This window comes from Scyliorhinus torazame, chromosome 18 (assembly GCF_047496885.1).
Source record: "Scyliorhinus torazame isolate Kashiwa2021f chromosome 18, sScyTor2.1, whole genome shotgun sequence".
Classification (NCBI taxonomy): Eukaryota; Metazoa; Chordata; class Chondrichthyes; order Carcharhiniformes; family Scyliorhinidae; genus Scyliorhinus; species Scyliorhinus torazame.
In genome coordinates this window covers 39,597,900-39,619,230 of record NC_092724.1, presented here as the reverse complement: position 1 = coordinate 39,619,230, position 21,331 = coordinate 39,597,900, and the positions used below count along the sequence as shown (strand labels likewise).

General features: G+C 51.2%; 1 protein-coding gene across 2 annotated transcripts in view; it reads left to right on the top strand.

Annotated features, from left to right (window-relative positions):
- Nucleotides 1-21,331, top strand: part of tmprss9 (transmembrane serine protease 9) — a 97,382-nt gene that overhangs the window by 67,805 nt on the left and 8,246 nt on the right. For both annotated transcript variants that reach the window (XM_072482619.1, XM_072482620.1), the window contains exons 9-12: nt 1,502-1,618; nt 6,966-7,137; nt 17,603-17,868; nt 19,737-19,873. In XM_072482619.1, the coding sequence (XP_072338720.1) occupies nt 1,502-1,618; nt 6,966-7,137; nt 17,603-17,868; nt 19,737-19,873 (692 nt within the window). The remainder of the gene's footprint in view (nt 1-1,501; nt 1,619-6,965; nt 7,138-17,602; nt 17,869-19,736; nt 19,874-21,331) is intronic.

Below are 21,331 nucleotides of genomic sequence, written 5' to 3'. Positions count from 1 at the left end.
ACCTCCTGAAAGACGTGTTTTTAGGTGAATTCGACATCCTGAATTCTCCCTCCGTGTACCCAAACAGGCCTGGAGTGTGGCAACTAGGGGATTTTCACAGTAACTTCATTGCAGTGTTAATGTAAGCCTACGTGTGACAATAATAAAGAGTATTATTATTATTGTATCGGGTGCATCATGGGAGAGGCCCAAAACGGGTTTCGCATCAGGCGCTGAGCCGATGGTGAGTTAACTGACTCGCTACACCTGGCACAATCTAGATCGCTGGGCATGATCCAGATAACCAGTAGGCTCATCTAAATATGCAAGGCCATATGAGGCCGCATTCTCCCGGCTCCCGGTAGCCACACCGGTGAGGCCTCACTTGAGCGTGCTTTAGTATTGGTCTCCACTGGCCACTGGTCAGGGGGTTCAGAGGCCTTTGGAGCCCCCCAGGGGGTGGGTGACAGGTCAAGGTAATGCCCCCTGGCACCCTGTGTGACAAGTTGGCATTGCCAATGTGCTCAGGTGCCAAGGGCAGGGCCTGAGGGAGGCCATGCCAATGAAAGGGGGGTGAAGGGGTATGAAGGATGGGGGATGAAGGGGGTCATGAAGGGTGGAGGGGGAGCCTGAAAGTGGGGGTGACTGAAAGGAGGTCTCAAAGTGAGAGGGACCCTCAGCGACCCCATAACGGACTATGCTCAGTCGCCAGGGGTGGGGGACCTATGCCCACGAGGAAATATGGATTTGGGACAGGGTCACCCTCATGTTTGGGTGGTAGGTGGAGGCTCACGCTAACTTTTAGTGAAAGAGGGGGGGAAGTTGCCCCTCTGGGGTTGAGAGTTGAAGGTGTTGCCCATGTCTGCGAGGTGGGAGTTGCATTGTCCATGGGTGGGGGTGAACGGGACCCGCAACCTCACTTTGAGACCGGCGCACCCTTTCAAAAGGGCGCCCCGATCTTTAGTTCCCCACTACAGGAAAATATTCTAAATGTGGGGTTTACTGGTGAGAAACTCTCCAAGCTCCAAAAAAATGTCTTAAGTGTGGCTGAATACGGATCTGGATCTCACCAAAAAGCAGACGGGAATCAACCCACCAAAACTGCTCAAAAAGAGACAGTAATTTTGGGATAAATTTCGCCCTAAGTCGCACGACCCTTTGTTCCCCATTGATCCACCAGTAGAAACAATCTTTCACTATTTTACCACCATGTCCCCAGGTTTCACTCATTCCTTTACTAACTGTTCCTGCTCTGCACTGCTTACACGCACCACATTGCTGCTGCTTCTCTCGATCAGCTGGGCCCCCTGCACACCATCCGCCACCTCTCCCCACTCCTCCACTCCAAACAAAGAATAAAGAGAGTCTGGTGTAATTCTTCCTTCAATCTCCCCTAACTCCTCCAAGTTTAAGTGGTGGTGGTGGGCTGCACTGGGGGTTTCTTGGACACAATGGTAGACATCAAAGGAAGTGATTAGGGTTGCGTAAAATCTCAAATTCATGTCCCTCTTCCATCTTTCAGAAGTTCACTGTACAGCCTCTACTTTCAAGTGTTCTAGCAACAGTTGTATTGATAAACACAACGCAGAATGTGACGGCATCGTAGACTGTGTCACAAGGTCTGATGAGGAAAATTGCAGTGAGTACAATTATTTAATCTCTAAGGGGGCAAGAAAATATTAATATAGGGACAGAAATCCGTTCCTGATAACAGGCACATCATTAAACACTCTCCACTCCTGGGTCTTTGAAGGATTTTCTCCATTGTTTATCTAACAAAGCTTGAGGGTAACATCAAACTCTTCTGAAACCTCATAGGAACATCCAGGAACAGGTGTAGGCCCGTCAGTGCCTCGAGCCTGATCCGTCTCATTGTTCCATCTTCCCAACTTGGTGCATAGCTCTCCTCGCCTAACAAAACTCTGTCAACAGCAATTGATCCCAGTCTCAGCGGCGTTTTGGGAGGGTAAATGCCAGGTTTCCACCACGCTTTGTGAGAGAAAGATTATCAAGATGCATACTTCTCCCTACCGCCCAGCGATCGTGACATTATTGGAAACTCAATCAATTCTTCAACAATAAAAGAGGACATCTGGTAAAGTAAGTTGTTGGCACTTCAATAGAGGACAGATGAATGTTCTTTAAAAACTCACCACCATAATGCGTGCTTATGATCTAATATGATTGGATTCCCTCTATCGCCATTCCTGGGTATCTATCTCTGTCTTAAACACACTCATTGACTTGGCCTCCACAGTCTTCTGTAGCAATAAGATTCACGACTCTCTGGCTGAAGAAATTCCTCCTCATCTCAATGGTGATATACTATCACCATTCCAGGGTATTTCCTGAATCACCAGCAGGACAGACCCAGCAAAGATGGTGTCACAATGGTATACAGTCAGGAGGGAGTTGCTCTGGGAATCCTCAATATCGACTCTGGGCCCCATGAAATCTCATAGCTTCAGGTTAAACATGGGCAAAGAAACCTCCTGCTGATTATCTCGTACCGGCCACCATAAGCTGATGAATCAGTATTCCTCCATGTTGAACACCACTTGGAGGAAGCACTGAGGGTGACAAGTGTACAGAATATGCTCTGGGTGGGGGAACTTCAATGTCCATCACTAAGAGTGGCTCGGTAGTATCACCACAGACCGAGCTGGCCAGGTCCTAAAGGACATAGCTGCAAGACTGGGACTGCAGTAGGTGGTAAGGGAACCAACAAGAGGGAAAAACATACTTGACCACATCCTTAACAATCTGCCTGCTGCAGAAGCATCTGTCCATGATAGCATCAGTAGAGGTGACCACCCCACCTTCCTTCTGGAGACAAAGTCCTGTCTTCACATTGAGGATACCCTCCAACGTGTTGTGTGGCACTACCACCGTGCTAAATGGGATAGACTTCGAACAGATCTAGCAAATAAAGACTTGGCATCCATGAGGTGCTGTGGGCCATCATCAGCTGCAGAATTGTATTCAACCACAATCTGTAACCTCTTGACCCGGCATATCCCCCACTCTACCATTACTACCAATCCAGGCGATCAACCCTGGTTCAATGAAGAGTGCAGGAGAGCATGCCAGGGACAACACCAGGCATACCAAAAAATGAGGTGTCAACCACTGAAACTGCAACACAGGACTATCTGTGTGCCAAACAGCATAAGCAGCAAGTAATAGACAGAGCTAAGCGATTCCACAATGAACGCATTAAATCTAAACTCTGTAGTCCAGCCATGAATGGCGGTGGACAATTAAACAACTCACTGGAGGAGGAGGCTCCACAAAATTCCCATCTTCATTGATGGAGGAGCCCAGTGCATATGTGCAAAAGACAAGGCTGAGGCATTCGCAACAATCTTCAGCCAGAAGTGCCCAGCGGATGATCCATCTTGGCCTCCTCCGGAGGTCCCCAGCATCACAGATGTCGGTCTTCAGCCAATACGATTCACTCCACGTGATATCAAGAAACAGCTGAAAGCACTGGATACTGCAAAGGTTATGGCCCTGACAACATCCCGGCAATAGTACTGAAAACTTGTGCTCCAGAACTTGCCACACCCTAGCCAAGCTGTTCCAGTACAGCTACAGCAATGTGGAAAATTGCCCAGGTGTGTCCTGTACACAAAAAACAGAATAAATCTAACCCAGCCAATTACCGCCCTATCAGTAATAGATCATTATCATAGAATTTACAGAGCAGAAGGAGGCCATTCAGCCCATCGAGTCTGCACCGGCTCTTGGAAAGAGCACCCTACCCAAGGTCAACACCGCCACCCTATCCCCATAACCCAGTAACCCCACCCAACACTAAGGGCAATTTTGGACACTAAGGGCAATTTATCATGGCCAATCCACCTAACCTGCATATCTTTGGACTGTGGGAGGAAACCGGAGCACCCGGAGGAAACCCACGCACACACGGGGAGGATGTGCAGACTCCGCACAGACAGTGACCCAAGCCAGAATCGAACCTGGGACCCTGGAGCTGTGAAGCAATTGTGCTATCCACAAGGCTACCGTGCTGCCCCCATCATCCCCCATCTCCATCATCAGCAAAGTGATGGAAGGAGTCATCAACAGTGCTATCAAGCGGCACTTACTCAGCAATAACCTGATCACGGATTAGGGTTAGGGGTAATGTGCAGATTCAGTCAGCAGTTAAGAAGGCAAATGCAATGTTAGCATTCATGTCAAGAGGGCTAGAATACAAGACCAGGGATGTACTTCTGAGGCTGTATAAGGCTCTGGTCAAACCCCATTTGGAGTATTGTGAGCAGTTTTGGGCCCCCTGTGAACCTCCTCTTCTAAGGAAGTGTGTGCTGGCCTTGGAAAGGGTCCAGAGGAGGTTCACAAGAATGATCCCTGGAATGAAGAACTTGTCGTATGAGGAACTTTTGAGGACTCTGGGTCTGTACTCGTTGGAGTTTAGAAGGATGAGAGGGGATCTTGTTGAAACTTACAAGATACTGCGAGGCCTGGGTAGAGTGGACGTGGAGAGGATGTTTCCACTTGTAGGAAAAACTAGAACCAGAGGACACCATCTCAGACTAAAGGGACGATCCTTTAAAACAGAGATGAGGAGGAATTTCTTCAGCCAGAGGGTGGTGAATCTGTGGAACTCTTTGCCGCAGAAGGCTGAGGAGGCCAATTCACCGAGTGTCTTTAAGACAGAGATAGATAGGCTCTTGATTAATAAGGGAATCAGAGGTTATGGGGAGAAGGCAGGAGATTGGGGATGAGAAAATATCAGCCATGATTGAATGGCGGAGCAGACTCGATGGGCCAAGTGGCCTAATTCTGCTCCTATGTCTTATGGTCTTATGGATGCTCAGTTTGGGTTCTGCCAGGGTCACTCAGCTCCTAACCTCATTACAGCCTTGGTTCAAACATGGGCAAAAGAGCTGAATGCCAGAGGTGAGGTGAGAGTGACTGCCCTTGACATCAAGGCAGCATTTGACCGAGTATGGCATCAAGGAGCCCTAGCTAAACTGGAGTCAATTAAATTAGGAAAACTCTCTGCTGTTGAGAGTCACACCTGGCACAAAGGAAGATGGTTGTGGTGGTTGGAGGTCAATCATCTCAACTCCAGGACATCACTGCAGGAGTTCTTCAGGGTAGTGTCCTCGGCCCAACCATCTTCAGCTGCTTCATCAATGACCTTCCTTCTATCATAAGGTCAGAAGTGGGATATTCGCAGATGACTGCACAATGTTCAGCACCATTTGTGACTCCTCAGATAATGAAGCTGTTCATGTCCAAATACAACAAGACCTGGACAACATCCAGGCTTGGGCTGACAAGTTACATTTGCCAGGTAATGACTCTCTCCTACAAGAAAGGATCTAACCATCATCTCTTGACATTCAATGACATTGCCATTGCTGAATCCCCCACAATCAACATCCCGGGGGTTACCATTGACCAGAAACTGAACTGGACTAGCCAAATTAATAATGTGGCTACCAAAGCAGGTCAAAGGCTAGGAGTCCTACGGCGAGTAACTCATCTCCTGACCCCCAAAGCCTGTCCACCATCTTCAAGGCACAAGTCAGGAGTGTAATGGAATACTCTCCACTTGCCTGGATGAGTGCAGCTCCAACAACACTCAAGAACCTCATCCAAGACAAAACAGCCCGCTTGATTGCTCCCCCTTCAACATTCAAACCTCCCACCACCGGCAAACAGTGGCAGCGGTGTGTACCGTCTACAAGAGGTACTGCAGTAACTCACCAAGGTTCCTTAGATAGCACCTTCCAAACCCACAACCTACTATCTAGAAGGACAAGAGCAGCAGACATAAGGGAACCCCACCACCTGGAGGTTCCCCTCCAAGTCACTCACCGTCCTGACTTGGAAATATAGCGCCGTTCCTTCACTGTCACTTGGGCAAAAATTTTGGAACTCCCTCCCTAACAGCACTGTGGGTGTACCTACAGCTCAGGGACTGCAGCGGTCCAAGAAGGCAACTCACCACCACCATATGAAGGGCAATTAGGGATGGGCAATAAATGCTGGCCGAGCCAGCGAAGCCCACATCCCGCAAATTAATTTATAAAAACATGGGGCTCCATCTCACCCGTGTTCCATGTTGCTGTCAGGTTTTCCAGTGCTGAGTGTTGAGGAAGTGGGTAGGCTACAGAAGGACTTGGACAGGCTAGGAAAATGGACAAAATAGTGGCAATTGGAATACAATGTGGAAAAGTGTGAGGTTATGCACTTTGGTAGGAAGAATAGATGCGTAGACTATTTTCTCAATGGGGAAAGAATTCGGAAATCTGAAGCACAAAGGGACTTGGGAGTCCTAGATCAGGATTCTCTCAAGGCTAACATGCAGGTTCAGTTGGCAGTTAGGAAGGCAAATGCACTGTTGGTATTTATTTCGAGAGGGCGAGAATACAAGAGCAAGGATGTATTGCTGAGGCTGTAAGAGGCCCTGGTCAGACCCCATGTGGAATATTGTGAGCAGTTTTGGGCCCCATATCCAAGGAAGGATGTGCAGGCCTTGGAGGGGGTCCAGGAGAGGTTCACAAGAATGATCCCAGGAATTAAGGACTTGTCATATGAGGAGTGGGAATACTGAGAGGCCACAATAGAATGAACATGGCGAGGATGTTTCCACTAGGGGAGAGACTAGAGCCGAAGGGCACAGCCTCAGACTGAAGGGACGATCCTTAAAAATTGAGATGAGGAGGAATTTCTTCAGGCAGAGGGTGGTGAATCTGTGGAACTCATTGCTGCAGAAGACTGTAGAGGCCAAGTCATTGAGTGACTTTAAGACAAAGCTAGATAGGTTCTTGATTAATAACGGGATCAGGGGTTATGGGGAGAAGCAGGAGAATGGGGATGAGAAATATATCAGCCATGATCGAATGGTGCAGCAGACGCGATGGGCCGAGTGACCTAATTATGCTCTTACATCGTGTGGTCATATAGTCTTATGCACGGAACACAGTAGCTGAGTCCAGTTTTTTTTGTAGACTGTGGAACTGCGCCTCTGATGGTTGGTTCGAGGATAGTGGGTGGAGTGAGCAGTGCTCCTGGAGAATTTCCTTGGCAACTCAGTCTGCAGATTTTGGACAGTGGACATATGTGTGGTGGCACACTAATAGCACCAAACTGGGTGGTCACTGCGGCTCATTGCTTCTTCAAGTAAGTGAACAGCTCACAGGCTGCAAAATGGACCCGCTTTCTGTATGAACTAATTCAGAATGGGTGACATCATTCTTTGAATAAACAACAGAACGCATATAAACTCATTCATAATCATTAACAAAGTGTCACCGACCACTGCAGTCAAAATACTGACCCACAGCAGTGAACACAGTGACCCACAGCGGTGAACACAGTGACCCACAGCGGTGAACACACTGACCCACAGCGGTGAACACGCTGACCCACAGCGGTGAACACAGTGACCCACAGCAGTGAACACACTGACCCACAGCAGTAAACACACTGACCCACAGCAGTGAACACAGTGGCCCACAGCGGTGAACACACTGACCCACAGCGGTGAACATACTGACCCACAGCAGTGAACACAGTGACCCACAGCAGTGAACACAGTGACCCACAGCAGTGAACACACTGACCCACAGCGGTGAACACAGTGACCCACAGCGGTGAACATACTGACCCACAGCGGTGAACACAGTGACCCACAGCGGTGAACACAGTGACCCACAGCGGTGAACACACTGACCCACAGCAGTGAACACACTGACCCACAGCAGTGAACTCACTGACTCACAGCAGTGAACACACTGACCCACAGCGGTGAACACACTGACCCACAGCAGTGAACTCACTGACCCACAGCAGTGAACTCACTGACCCACAGCAGTGAACACACTGATCCACAGCGGTGAACACACTGACCCACAGCGGTCAACACACTGACCCACAGCGGTCAACACACTGACCCACAGCGGTCAACACACTGACCCACAGCGGTCAACACACTGACTCACAGCAGTGAACACACTGACCCTCAGCGGTGAACACACAGACCCACAGCAGTGAACACACTGACCCACAGCAGTGAACACACTGACCCACAGCAGTGAACAGTGACCCACAGCAGTGAACACACTGACCCACAGCGGTGAACACACTGACCCACAGCAGTAACATACTGACCCACAGCAGTAACATACTGACCCACAGCAGTGAACACGCTGACCCACAGCAGGGAACACGCTGACCCACAGCGGTGAACACAGTGACCCACAGCAGTGAACACACTGACCCACAGCAGTGAACACAGTGACCCACAGCAGTGAACACACTGACCCACAGCGGTGAACATACTGACCCACAGCAGTGAACACAGTGACCCACAGCAGTGAACACAGTGACCCACAGCAGTGAACACTGACCCACAGCGGTGAACACAGTGACCCACAGCGGTGAACATACTGACCCACAGCGGTGAACACAGTGACCCACAGCAGTGAACACACTGACCCACAGCAGTGAACTCACTGACTCACGGCAGTGAACACACTGACCCACAGCGGTGAACACACTGACCCACAGCAGTGAACTCACTGACCCACAGCAGTGAACTCACTGACCCACAGCAGTGAACTCACTGACCCACAGCGGTGAACACACTGACCCACAGCGGTGAACACACTGACCCACAGCGGTGAACACACTGACCCACAGCGGTGAACTCACTGACTCACAGCAGTGAACACACTGACCCTCAGCGGTGAACACAGACCCACAGCAGTGAACACACTGACCCACAGGAGTGAACACAGTGACCCACAGCAGTGAACACACTGTCCCACAGCGGTGAACATACTGACCCACAGCAGTGAACACAGTGACCCACAGCAGTGAACACACTGACCCACAGCGGTGAACACAGTGACCCACAGCGGTGAACACAGTGACCCACAGCGGTGAACACAGTGACCCGCAGCAGTGAACACACTGACCCGCAGCAGTGAACTCACTGACTCACGGCAGTGAACACACTGACCCACAGCGGTGAACACACTGACCCACAGCAGTGAACTCACTGACCCACAGCAGTGAACTCACTGACCCACAGCGGTGAACTCACTGACCCACAGCGGTGAACACATTGACCCACAGCGGTGAACACACTGACCCACAGCGGTGAACTCACTGACTCACAGCAGTGAACTCACTGACTCACAGCAGTGAACACACTGACCCTCAGCGGTGAACACACAGACCCACAGCAGTGAACACACTGACCCACAGCAGTGAACACACTGACCCACAGCAGTGAACAGTGACCCACAGCAGTGAACACACTGACCCACAGCGGTGAACACACTGACCCACAGCAGTAACATACTGACCCACAGCAGTGAACACACTGACCCACAGCGGTGAACTCACTGACCCACAGCAGTGAGCACAGTGACCCACAGCGGTGAACACACTGACCCACAGCGGTGAACACACTGACCCACAGCGGTGAACTCACTGACCCACAGCAGTGAACACAGTGACCCACAGCAGTGAACACAGTGACCCACAGCGGTGAACACACTGACCCACAGCAGGGTACACAGTGACCCACAGCGGTGAACTCACTGACCCACAGCAGTGAACATACTGACCCACAGCAGTGAACACAGTGACCCACGGCAGTGAACACACTGACCCACAGCAGTGAACACACTGAAACAACAGCAGGGTACACAGTGACCCACAGCGGTGAACTCACTGACCCACAGCGGTGAACACACTGACCCACAGCAGTGAACACACTGACACACAGCGGTGAACACACTGACCCACAGCGGTGAACACACTGACCCACAGCGGTGAACACACTGACCCACAGCGGTGAACACACTGACCCACAGCAGTAACATACTGACCCACAGCAGTGAACACACTGACCCACAGCGGTGAACTCACTGACCCACAGCAGTGAGCACAGTGACCCACAGCGGTGAACACACTGACCCACAGCGGTGAACACAGTGACCCACAGCAGTGAACACACTGACCCACAGCAGTGAACACAGTGACCCACAGCAGTGAACACACTGACCCACAGCGGTGAACATACTGACCCACAGCAGTGAACATACTGACCCACAGCAGTGAACACAGTGACCCACAGCAGTGAACACTGACCCACAGCGGTGAACACAGTGACCCACAGCGGTGAACATACTGACCCACAGCGGTGAACACAGTGACCCACAGCAGTGAACACACTGACCCACAGCAGTGAACTCACTGACTCACGGCAGTGAACACACTGACCCACAGCGGTGAACACACTGACCCACAGCAGTGAACTCACTGACCCACAGCAGTGAACTCACTGACCCACAGCAGTGAACTCACTGACCCACAGCGGTGAACACACTGACCCACAGCGGTGAACACACTGACCCACAGCGGTGAACACACTGACCCACAGCGGTGAACTCACTGACTCACAGCAGTGAACACACTGACCCTCAGCGGTGAACACAGACCCACAGCAGTGAACACACTGACCCACAGGAGTGAACACAGTGACCCACAGCAGTGAACACACTGTCCCACAGCGGTGAACATACTGACCCACAGCAGTGAACACAGTGACCCACAGCAGTGAACACACTGACCCACAGCGGTGAACACAGTGACCCACAGCGGTGAACACAGTGACCCACAGCGGTGAACACAGTGACCCACAGCAGTGAACACACTGACCCGCAGCAGTGAACTCACTGACTCACGGCAGTGAACACACTGACCCACAGCGGTGAACACACTGACCCACAGCAGTGAACTCACTGACCCACAGCAGTGAACTCACTGACCCACAGCAGTGAACTCACTGACCCACAGCGGTGAACACACTGACCCACAGCGGTGAACACACTGACCCACAGCGGTGAACACACTGACCCACAGCGGTGAACTCACTGACTCACAGCAGTGAACACACTGACCCTCAGCGGTGAACACAGACCCACAGCAGTGAACACACTGACCCACAGGAGTGAACACAGTGACCCACAGCAGTGAACACACTGTCCCACAGCGGTGAACATACTGACCCACAGCAGTGAACACAGTGACCCACAGCAGTGAACACACTGACCCACAGCGGTGAACACAGTGACCCACAGCGGTGAACACAGTGACCCACAGCGGTGAACACAGTGACCCACAGCAGTGAACACACTGACCCGCAGCAGTGAACTCACTGACTCACGGCAGTGAACACACTGACCCACAGCGGTGAACACACTGACCCACAGCAGTGAACTCACTGACCCACAGCAGTGAACTCACTGACCCACAGCGGTGAACTCACTGACCCACAGCGGTGAACACACTGACCCACAGCGGTGAACACACTGACCCACAGCGGTGAACTCACTGACCCACAGCGGTGAACTCACTGACTCACAGCAGTGAACTCACTGACTCACAGCAGTGAACACACTGACCCACAGCGGTGAACACACTGACCCACAGCGGTGAACACACTGACCCACAGCGGTGAACTCACTGACTCACAGCAGTGAACTCACTGACTCACAGCAGTGAACACACTGACCCTCAGCGGTGAACACACAGACCCACAGCAGTGAACACACTGACCCACAGCAGTGAACACACTGACCCACAGCAGTGAACAGTGACCCACAGCAGTGAACACACTGACCCACAGCGGTGAACACACTGACCCACAGCAGTAACATACTGACCCACAGCAGTGAACACACTGACCCACAGCGGTGAACTCACTGACCCACAGCAGTGAGCACAGTGACCCACAGCGGTGAACACACTGACCCACAGCGGTGAACACACTGACCCACAGCGGTGAACTCACTGACCCACAGCAGTGAACACAGTGACCCACAGCAGTGAACACACTGACACACAGCGGTGAACACACTGACCCACAGCAGGGTACACAGTGACCCACAGCGGTGAACTCACTGACCCACAGCAGTGAACATACTGACCCACAGCAGTGAACACAGTGACCCACGGCAGTGAACACACTGACCCACAGCAGTGAACACACTGAAACAACAGCAGGGTACACAGTGACCCACAGCGGTGAACTCACTGACCCACAGCGGTGAACACACTGACCCACAGCAGTGAACACACTGACACACAGCGGTGAACACACTGACCCACAGCGGTGAACACACTGACCCACAGCGGTGAACACACTGACCCACAGCGGTGAACACACTGACCCACAGCGGTGAACACACTGACCCACAGCGGTGAACACACTGACCCACAGCAGTAACATACTGACCCACAGCAGTGAACACACTGACCCACAGCGGTGAACTCACTGACCCACAGCAGTGAGCACAGTGACCCACAGCGGTGAACACACTGACCCACAGCGGTGAACACACTGACCCACAGCGGTGAACACACTGACCCACAGCGGTGAACATGCTGACCCACAGCAGTGAACTCACTGACCCACAGCAGTGAACACAGTGACCCACAGCAGTGAACACACTGACCCACAGCGGTGAACACACTGACCCACAGCAGGGTACACAGTGACCCACAGCGGTGAACTCACTGACCCACAGCGGTGAACACACTGACCCACAGCGGTGAACACACTGACCCACAGCGGTGAACACACTGACCCACATCGGTGAACACACTGACCCACAGCGGTGAACACAGTGACCCACAGCGGTGAACATACTGACCCACAGCGGTGAACACACTGACCCACAGCGGTGAACACACTGACCCACAGCGGTGAACACACTGACCCACAGCGGTGAACACACTGACCCACAGCAGTGAACATACTGACCCACAGCAGTGAACACAGTGACCCACAGCAGTGAACTCACTGACCCACAGCGGTGAACTCACTGACCCACAGCGGTGAACATACTGACCCACAGCAGTGAACACAGTGACCCACAGCAGTGAACACACTGACCCACAGCGGTGAACACACTGACCCACAGCGGTGAACACACTGACCCACAGCGGTGAACATACTGACCCACAGCAGTGAACACAGTGACCCACAGCAGTGAACACAGTGACCCACAGCGGTGAACTCACTGACCCACAGCGGTGAACACACTGACCCACAGCGGTGAACACACTGACCCACAGCGGTGAACACACTGACCCACAGCGGTGAACACACTGACCCACAGCAATGAACACAGTGACTCACAGCAGTGAACACACTGACCCACAGCGGTGAACACACTGACCCACAGCAATGAACACAGTGACTCACAGCAGTGAACACACTGACCCACAGCGGTGAACACACTGACCCACAGCGGTGAACACACTGACCCACAGCAGTGAACACAGTGACTCACAGCAGTGAACACACATACCCAAGGTGGTGGCCACACATTTGGAGCAGTATTCACAGCCATTCCTTTTGGTGTACACAATGTCAGAGCAGTATGCACAGCCACTCTTAACCATCTGCCCATACTCTTAACCATCTGACCCACAGCAATGAACACAGTGACTCACAGCAGTGAACACACTGACCCACAGCGGTGAACACACTGACCCACAGCAATGAACACAGTGACCCACAGCAGTGAACACACTGACCCACAGCAGTGAACACAGTGACCCACAGCAGTGAACACACTGACCCACAGCGGTGAACATACTGACCCACAGCAGTGAACACAGTGACCCACAGCAGTGAACACACTGACCCACAGCGGTGAACACAGTGACCCACAGCGGTGAACATACTGACCCACAGCGGTGAACACAGTGACCCACAGCAGTGAACACACTGACCCACAGCAGTGAACTCACTGACTCACGGCAGTGAACACACTGACCCACAGCGGTGAACTCACTGACCCACAGCAGTGAACTCACTGACCCACAGCGGTGAACACACTGACCCACAGCGGTGAACACACTGACCCACAGCGGTGAACACACTGACCCACAGCGGTGAACTCACTGACTCACAGCAGTGAACACACTGACCCTCAGCGGTGAACACAGACCCACAGCAGTGAACACACTGACCCACAGGAGTGAACACAGTGACCCACAGCAGTGAACACACTGACCCACAGCGGTGAACATACTGACCCACAGCAGTGAACACAGTGACCCACAGCAGTGAACACACTGACCCACAGCGGTGAACACAGTGACCCACAGCGGTGAACATACTGACCCACAGCGGTGAACACAGTGACCCACAGCAGTGAACACACTGACCCGCAGCAGTGAACTCACTGACTCACGGCAGTGAACACACTGACCCACAGCGGTGAACACACTGACCCACAGCAGTGAACTCACTGACCCACAGCAGTGAACTCACTGACCCACAGCGGTGAACTCACTGACCCACAGCGGTGAACACACTGACCCACAGCGGTGAACACACTGACCCACAGCGGTGAACTCACTGACTCACAGCAGTGAACTCACTGACTCACAGCAGTGAACACACTGACCCTCAGCGGTGAACACACAGACCCACAGCAGTGAACACACTGACCCACAGCAGTGAACACACTGACCCACAGCAGTGAACAGTGACCCACAGCAGTGAACACACTGACCCACAGCGGTGAACACACTGACCCACAGCAGTAACATACTGACCCACAGCAGTGAACACACTGACCCACAGCGGTGAACTCACTGACCCACAGCAGTGAGCACAGTGACCCACAGCGGTGAACACACTGACCCACAGCGGTGAACACACTGACCCACAGCGGTGAACTCACTGACCCACAGCAGTGAACACAGTGACCCACAGCAGTGAACACACTGACCCACAGCGGTGAACACACTGACCCACAGCAGGGTACACAGTGACCCACAGCGGTGAACTCACTGACCCACAGCAGTGAACATACTGACCCACAGCAGTGAACACAGTGACCCACAGCAGTGAACACACTGACCCACAGCAGTGAACACACTGAAACAACAGCAGGGTACACAGTGACCCACAGCGGTGAACTCACTGACCCACAGCGGTGAACACACTGACCCACAGCAGTGAACACACTGACACACAGCGGTGAACACACTGACCCACAGCGGTGAACACACTGACCCACAGCGGTGAACACACTGACCCACAGCGGTGAACACACTGACCCACAGCGGTGAACACACTGACCCACAGCGGTGAACACACTGACCCACAGCAGTGAGCACAGTGACCCACAGCGGTGAACATACTGACCCACAGCAGTAACATACTGACCCACAGCAGTGAACACACTGACCCACAGCGGTGAACTCACTGACCCACAGCAGTGAGCACAGTGACCCACAGCGGTGAACACACTGACCCACAGCGGTGAACACACTGACCCACAGCGGTGAACACACTGACCCACAGCGGTGAACACGCTGACCCACAGCAGTGAACTCACTGACCCACAGCAGTGAACACAGTGACCCACAGCAGTGAACACACTGACCCACAGCGGTGAACACACTGACCCACAGCAGGATACACAGTGACCCACAGCGGTGAACTCACTGACCCACAGCGGTGAACACACTGACCCACAGCGGTGAACACACTGACCCACAGCAGTGAACACACTGACCCACAGCGGTGAACACACTGACCCACATCGGTGAACACACTGACCCACAGCGGTGAACACAGTGACCCACAGCGGTGAACATACTGACCCACAGCGGTCAACACACTGACCCACAGCGGTGAACACACTGACCCACAGCGGTGAACACACTGACCCACAGCAGTGAACATACTGACCCACAGCAGTGAACACAGTGACCCACAGCAGTGAACTCACTGACCCACAGCGGTGAACTCACTGACCCACAGCGGTGAACATACTGACCCACAGCAGTGAACACAGTGACCCACAGCAGTGAACACACTGACCCACAGCGGTGAACACACTGACCCACAGCGGTGAACACACTGACCCACAGCGGTGAACATACTGACCCACAGCAGTGAACACAGTGACCCACAGCAGTGAACACAGTGACCCACAGCGGTGAACTCACTGACCCACAGCGGTGAACACACTGACCCACAGCGGTGAACACACTGACCCACAGCAGTGAACACACTGACCCACAGCGGTGAACACACTGACCCACAGCGGTGAACACACTGACCCACAGCGGTGAACACACTGACCCACAGCGGTGAACACACTGACCCACAGCGGTGAACACACTGACCCACAGCAATGAACACAGTGACTCACAGCAGTGAACACACTGACCCACAGCGGTGAACACACTGACCCACAGCAATGAACACAGTGACTCACAGCAGTGAACACACTGACCCACAGCGGTGAACACACTGACCCACAGCAATGAACACAGTGACTCACAGCAGTGAACACACTGACCCACAGCGGTGAACACACTGACCCACAGCGGTGAACACACTGACCCACAGCAGTGAACACAGTGACTCACAGCAGTGAACACACATACCCAAGGTGGTGGCCACACATTTGGAGCAGTATTCACAGCCATTCCTTTTGGTGTACACAATGTCAGAGCAGTATGCACAGCCACTCTTAACCATCTGCCCATACTCAGAGCAGTATACACACTTACCAGTCATTGCATGTACACACAATGAAAGGAGCAATATACACACAGCCTGTCCTTACAGTTAGCACACATCGCATGCACGCAAACGTATATGGTTACGGTCTATGTTTACAAAACGCCACTTCATGTTTGTTTAAACTGCTAAAAAAAGTCACGTTTTATAGTTTGAATATTGGGGGAGAAGCTCCAATCAGCAGGACTGTCCACATGGTCACATGACTCTTCGGTGCTCTGCATTTTTCCAGTGGGGGAGGTGGAAGTGTCTACTTTCGCCCTCTGCTGGTTGAGCCAATTTGAATTAGAACTACAATTACACTCAGTGATCCTGCACAAGGGTGTGGAAATCAGCCACCACTCTGATCTAGTGGGTCCTGCTGTAAGCACCATGTATGTGGGCAGTAATTGTCGGTGCAGGTGAGGTTGCCTTCATATCCTGGTGGGATATCACCATCTGGGCTCACTCAAAAGAAGGATCTCCCGAGTCCAGTACTGCACTGCCCTGGCAACCAGTCTGAGTGGAACATTATTAGCGCTGAAATAACCCACGCCTTCTGGTAAACAATATGAAATAGTAAAGTTTATTAACAGATAGTCTAGGTAGGACACTGAGGAGGGGAGAGGTTTGGGAGAGAGTGAAAATTACACATGTATAATGGAAGTGGAATCTGGAGAGGCATGGCAGTACAGTGGTTAGCACTACTGCCTCACAGTGCGAGGGACCCAGGTTCAATTCCAACCTTGGGTGACTGTCTTTGTGGAGTTTGTACATTCTCCCCGTGTCCACGAGGATTTCTTCCCACAGTCCATTGATGTGCAGGTTAGGTGGACTGGCCATGCTAAATTGCCCCTTGGTGTCCAAATCGGCCTATATACGGTGCTCTTTCGGAGGGTCAGTGCCAACCCAATGGGCTGAATGGCCTCCTTCTACACTGTAGGGGTTCTATGATTCTATTTAAAATGAGGACATTTGCTGAGCAGTGAATACTCACAAAGCCACAAGATGTTTGATTGAATTTTTCTTCCAAAGTCAGAAGGATTCGGGACGTTGGCTGGGTTACCTGGGAACCCTCCATCGCTCGGGATTCCGTGGCACCAAAGTAACCTTCAAACGCATCATCATCCACCCCTCCTTCAATACCTTCAATCTGGATGCTGATGTTGCCTTGATGGAACTGTCCAAGCCTGTCACCTTCTCCAAAGTCATCCAACCTGCTTGTGTACCCTCGTCTTCTCACAGATTCTCAGAGGGAAAGAAATGTTATATAACAGGCTGGGGCATCACATCGGAAGCAGGTAAGCAGCAATATTACAATATATTCTGTCTGAGCATTATAGTGTGTGTGCGTGTGTGATTATACCTTTAGTTGGTCTACAGAGGGAGACTGAGAGATTAAAACACAAAGCCAGTGCAACTCAAGGCTGAGAGAAACCAGGTGAGAGAGAAAAACAGAGGCACCAAAGGATGGATACGGCGAGTTTTAAAAGGGAGCATTAAACAGAATGGAAAGAAAACTGAACAAGAACGAGGAAATTGAAAAAAAAAAGCAAATAAAGGAACAGAGGTATAAAGAGAGCAAACATGAGGGAGGGAGAAACATACATAGAGGTGGTGAAATTCAAGAACTAAATACCAAGAGGGAAATGACAATATGAGATGGAAGGACAGAGAGAAAGAAATAGCTAGACAAAGACAGGACACGTCCAAGAGAGAGAGAGGGGGGATTTAAAAAGACGATTTACTCCATTCCTAAAGTTACAAAACCAATGCACAGAGTGGACAGGTCCTCAATCCATCTCATTGTTTCAAAAACAAATTCAAAATTGAATTGAATCCAACTCATTGGGCAAAATCCTCCAGCCCGCCCCGCCACATTTCTGCCCCGACCCGCCGGCGGGATGCTCCGTTACACCGGCCGGTCAATGGGGTTTCCCATTGTGGGGCAGCCCCACGCCGTCGGGAACCCCCCGGGCGCCGGCAAAACGGAGACTCCCGCCGGCGGAGAATGACGCCCATTGTCTCCACAAGAGAGACATACAAGATCCAAGCTGACAAGAAACGGTATCGCGCCTCACCTTGGGCTTGATCTGACACTTGATCTTAGCCAAAAGGCCAAGGCATCGGTCAGCCCAGTTGAGATCACGCGCGCACATGTTTCATCCGCCACGGGCATAGGGGAAATACATCAGCGGAAGCTAGTTGCTAAAGCACGGGTACAGAATGGCGGAGACTGCAGGAGGATGAGGCAGACAGTTTGAGGATTCTGCAGCCAGGATGAAAGGTACTGATTGTTGACAATCAGATTTACACCGCAAGTCACGGTGGCATTCGCTTGTGTCGTAAAATCAACAACTTACCTTTTTAGCACCTTTAAGTAATACCAGGGATGTAACAAAATATATAAAACGAAGTATGACACTGGGCCACAAAGAAGATAGTAGGTTTGATGACCAAAAACTTGGTCGAAGAGGTAGGTTTTGAAGAATGTCTTCAATGAGGAAGGGAGATGGAAAGGTATGGAAGAGGGGACGGGGGTTGCTTTCCAGAATTTAGGGTTGAGGCAACTGAAAGGCACGACCACCAATAGTGGATCAATTAAAACTGGGGATTCACAAGAATCCAGAATTTGAGGGAATATCTCAGAGGGCTATGGTGCTTCAGGAGATTTCAGAGATAGTTAGGGATGAGACCATGGAGAGATGTGGATACAAGAATGAGAATTTTAAAATCAAGATATTAATTGTAGCCAATGTAGGCCAGTGAGCAACAGGACTGATGTGGTAGTGGGACTTGATACGAGTAAGGACACTGGCAACAGGGGTTTGGATGACCTTAGGTTTATGGAGGTTAGAAGATGGGAGTCCAGCCAGGTTGGAATAATTGGGAATCAATCCCCTGGAAATGGTAAAAAATAGCCAGACAGGAGGGTTTGTATCTCAGGAGCTCTGTTGACAGGAGCTGTATTGGCTGTACCAAGACAGGACCTGCTGTACACATTGAATGGAACATTCATGAACGGATATGACCATTAAATGCTGAGAAGGGTTGCAATAAATCTTCCACTTGTCCTTCCTACTTTAGAATGTAAACATGGTGAGGTTCTGAAGAAGGAGCCTTTATTTATTTTATAGAATTAACCATTAACTATCTCTGCACCATGCAGGTTACCTGTCTTATCTGCTGAAGAAAGCTCAAGTAAATCTGATCAGTGACTATTTGTGCCAGAAACTGTATGGCAGCCAGATCACTCCCAGAATGTTTTGTGCTGGGAGACTGAATGGAGGAGTGGACACATGCCAGGTAAGTGTTCAAAGATCAGCCAGCAGAGTGTGGGAAGCATGTAGCAGCACAAGTTAATGATAGAGTTTTCAGAGAGTTGGACAAAATAGGACTCCAGAGACAATTTCACTTGCTCCCCAATCCTGTTAGTGATAAATGGGATGCATTTGTTCAAGTTGCAGATTCTTGAACAGTGTATATTTGAGGATTTCTTTCAATACTGAGGTTAGCCCTGTGCCTGTGAAATCATAGATTATCATAGAATTTACAGTGCAGAAGGAGGCCATTGGCCCATCGAGTCTGAACCTGCTCTTGGAAAGAGCACCCTACCCAAGGTCCACACCTCCACCCTATCCCCATAACCCAGTAACCCCACCCAACACTAAGGGCAATTTTGGACACTAAGGGCAATTTATCATGGCCAATCCACCTAACCTGCACATCTTTGGAATGTGGGAGGAACCCGGAGCACCTGGAGGAAACCCACGCACACACGGGGAGAACGTGCAGACTCCGCACAGACAGCGACCCAAGCCGGAATCGAACCTGGGACCCTGGAGCTGTGAAGCAATTGTGCTATCCACATGTAGCCCCTGACACTTCAGTCCCGCTATGCTTTTATTTTATTCAGTCAAGGGATGTTGGCTTCGCTAGCTGGGCCAGCATTCATTGCCCATCCCTAATTGCCCTTGAGAAGGTACGGCTGAGTTGCCTTCTTAAACCGCTGCAGTTCATGTGGTGTAGATGCACCCACAGTGCTGTTGGGTGTGGGGGGCTGGTTCCTGGATTTTGACCCAGCAACAGTGAAGGAATGGTGATATATTTCCAAGTCAGGATTGTAAGTGGTTTGGAGGAGAACCCCCAGGTGGTGGTGTTCCCATGTATCTGCTGCCCTTGTAGTGGTCGTGGGTTTGGAGGGTGCTGCCTAAGTTAGAGCCTTGATGAGTTCCTGCAGTAGATGGTACACACTGCTGTTGCTATGTGTCGATGGAAAGTGGAGAGTATTCCATCACAGTCTTGATGTGCTTTGTAGATGGTGGACAGGCTTTTGGAGTCAGCAGGGGAATTGCCCCTTGTCAGGATTCCTAGCTTCTGACCTGCTCCTGTAGCCACAGTATTTATATGGCAAGTCCAGTTGAATTTCTGGTCAATGGTAACCCCCTCGAATGTTGATTGTGGGGGATTTAGTGATGGTAATGCCATTGAATGTTAGAATCTCTCTTGTTGGAGATGGTCATTGTCTGGCACTAGTGTGGTACTAATGTAGTTAGCCACTTATCAGCCCAAATCTTGATATTGTCCAGGTCTTGTTGCATTTGCACATGGACTGCTTCAGTATTTGAAGAGTCTTGAATGGTGCTTTATATTGTGCAATTAGCTTTAAGTCAGCATACAGGGATGGTAGTTCCCTAGCTGCATGAAGAATGTAAGGAGATAACTGTGCAACAAGGGTTTTGTTTTGGTGGAAACCTATACCAA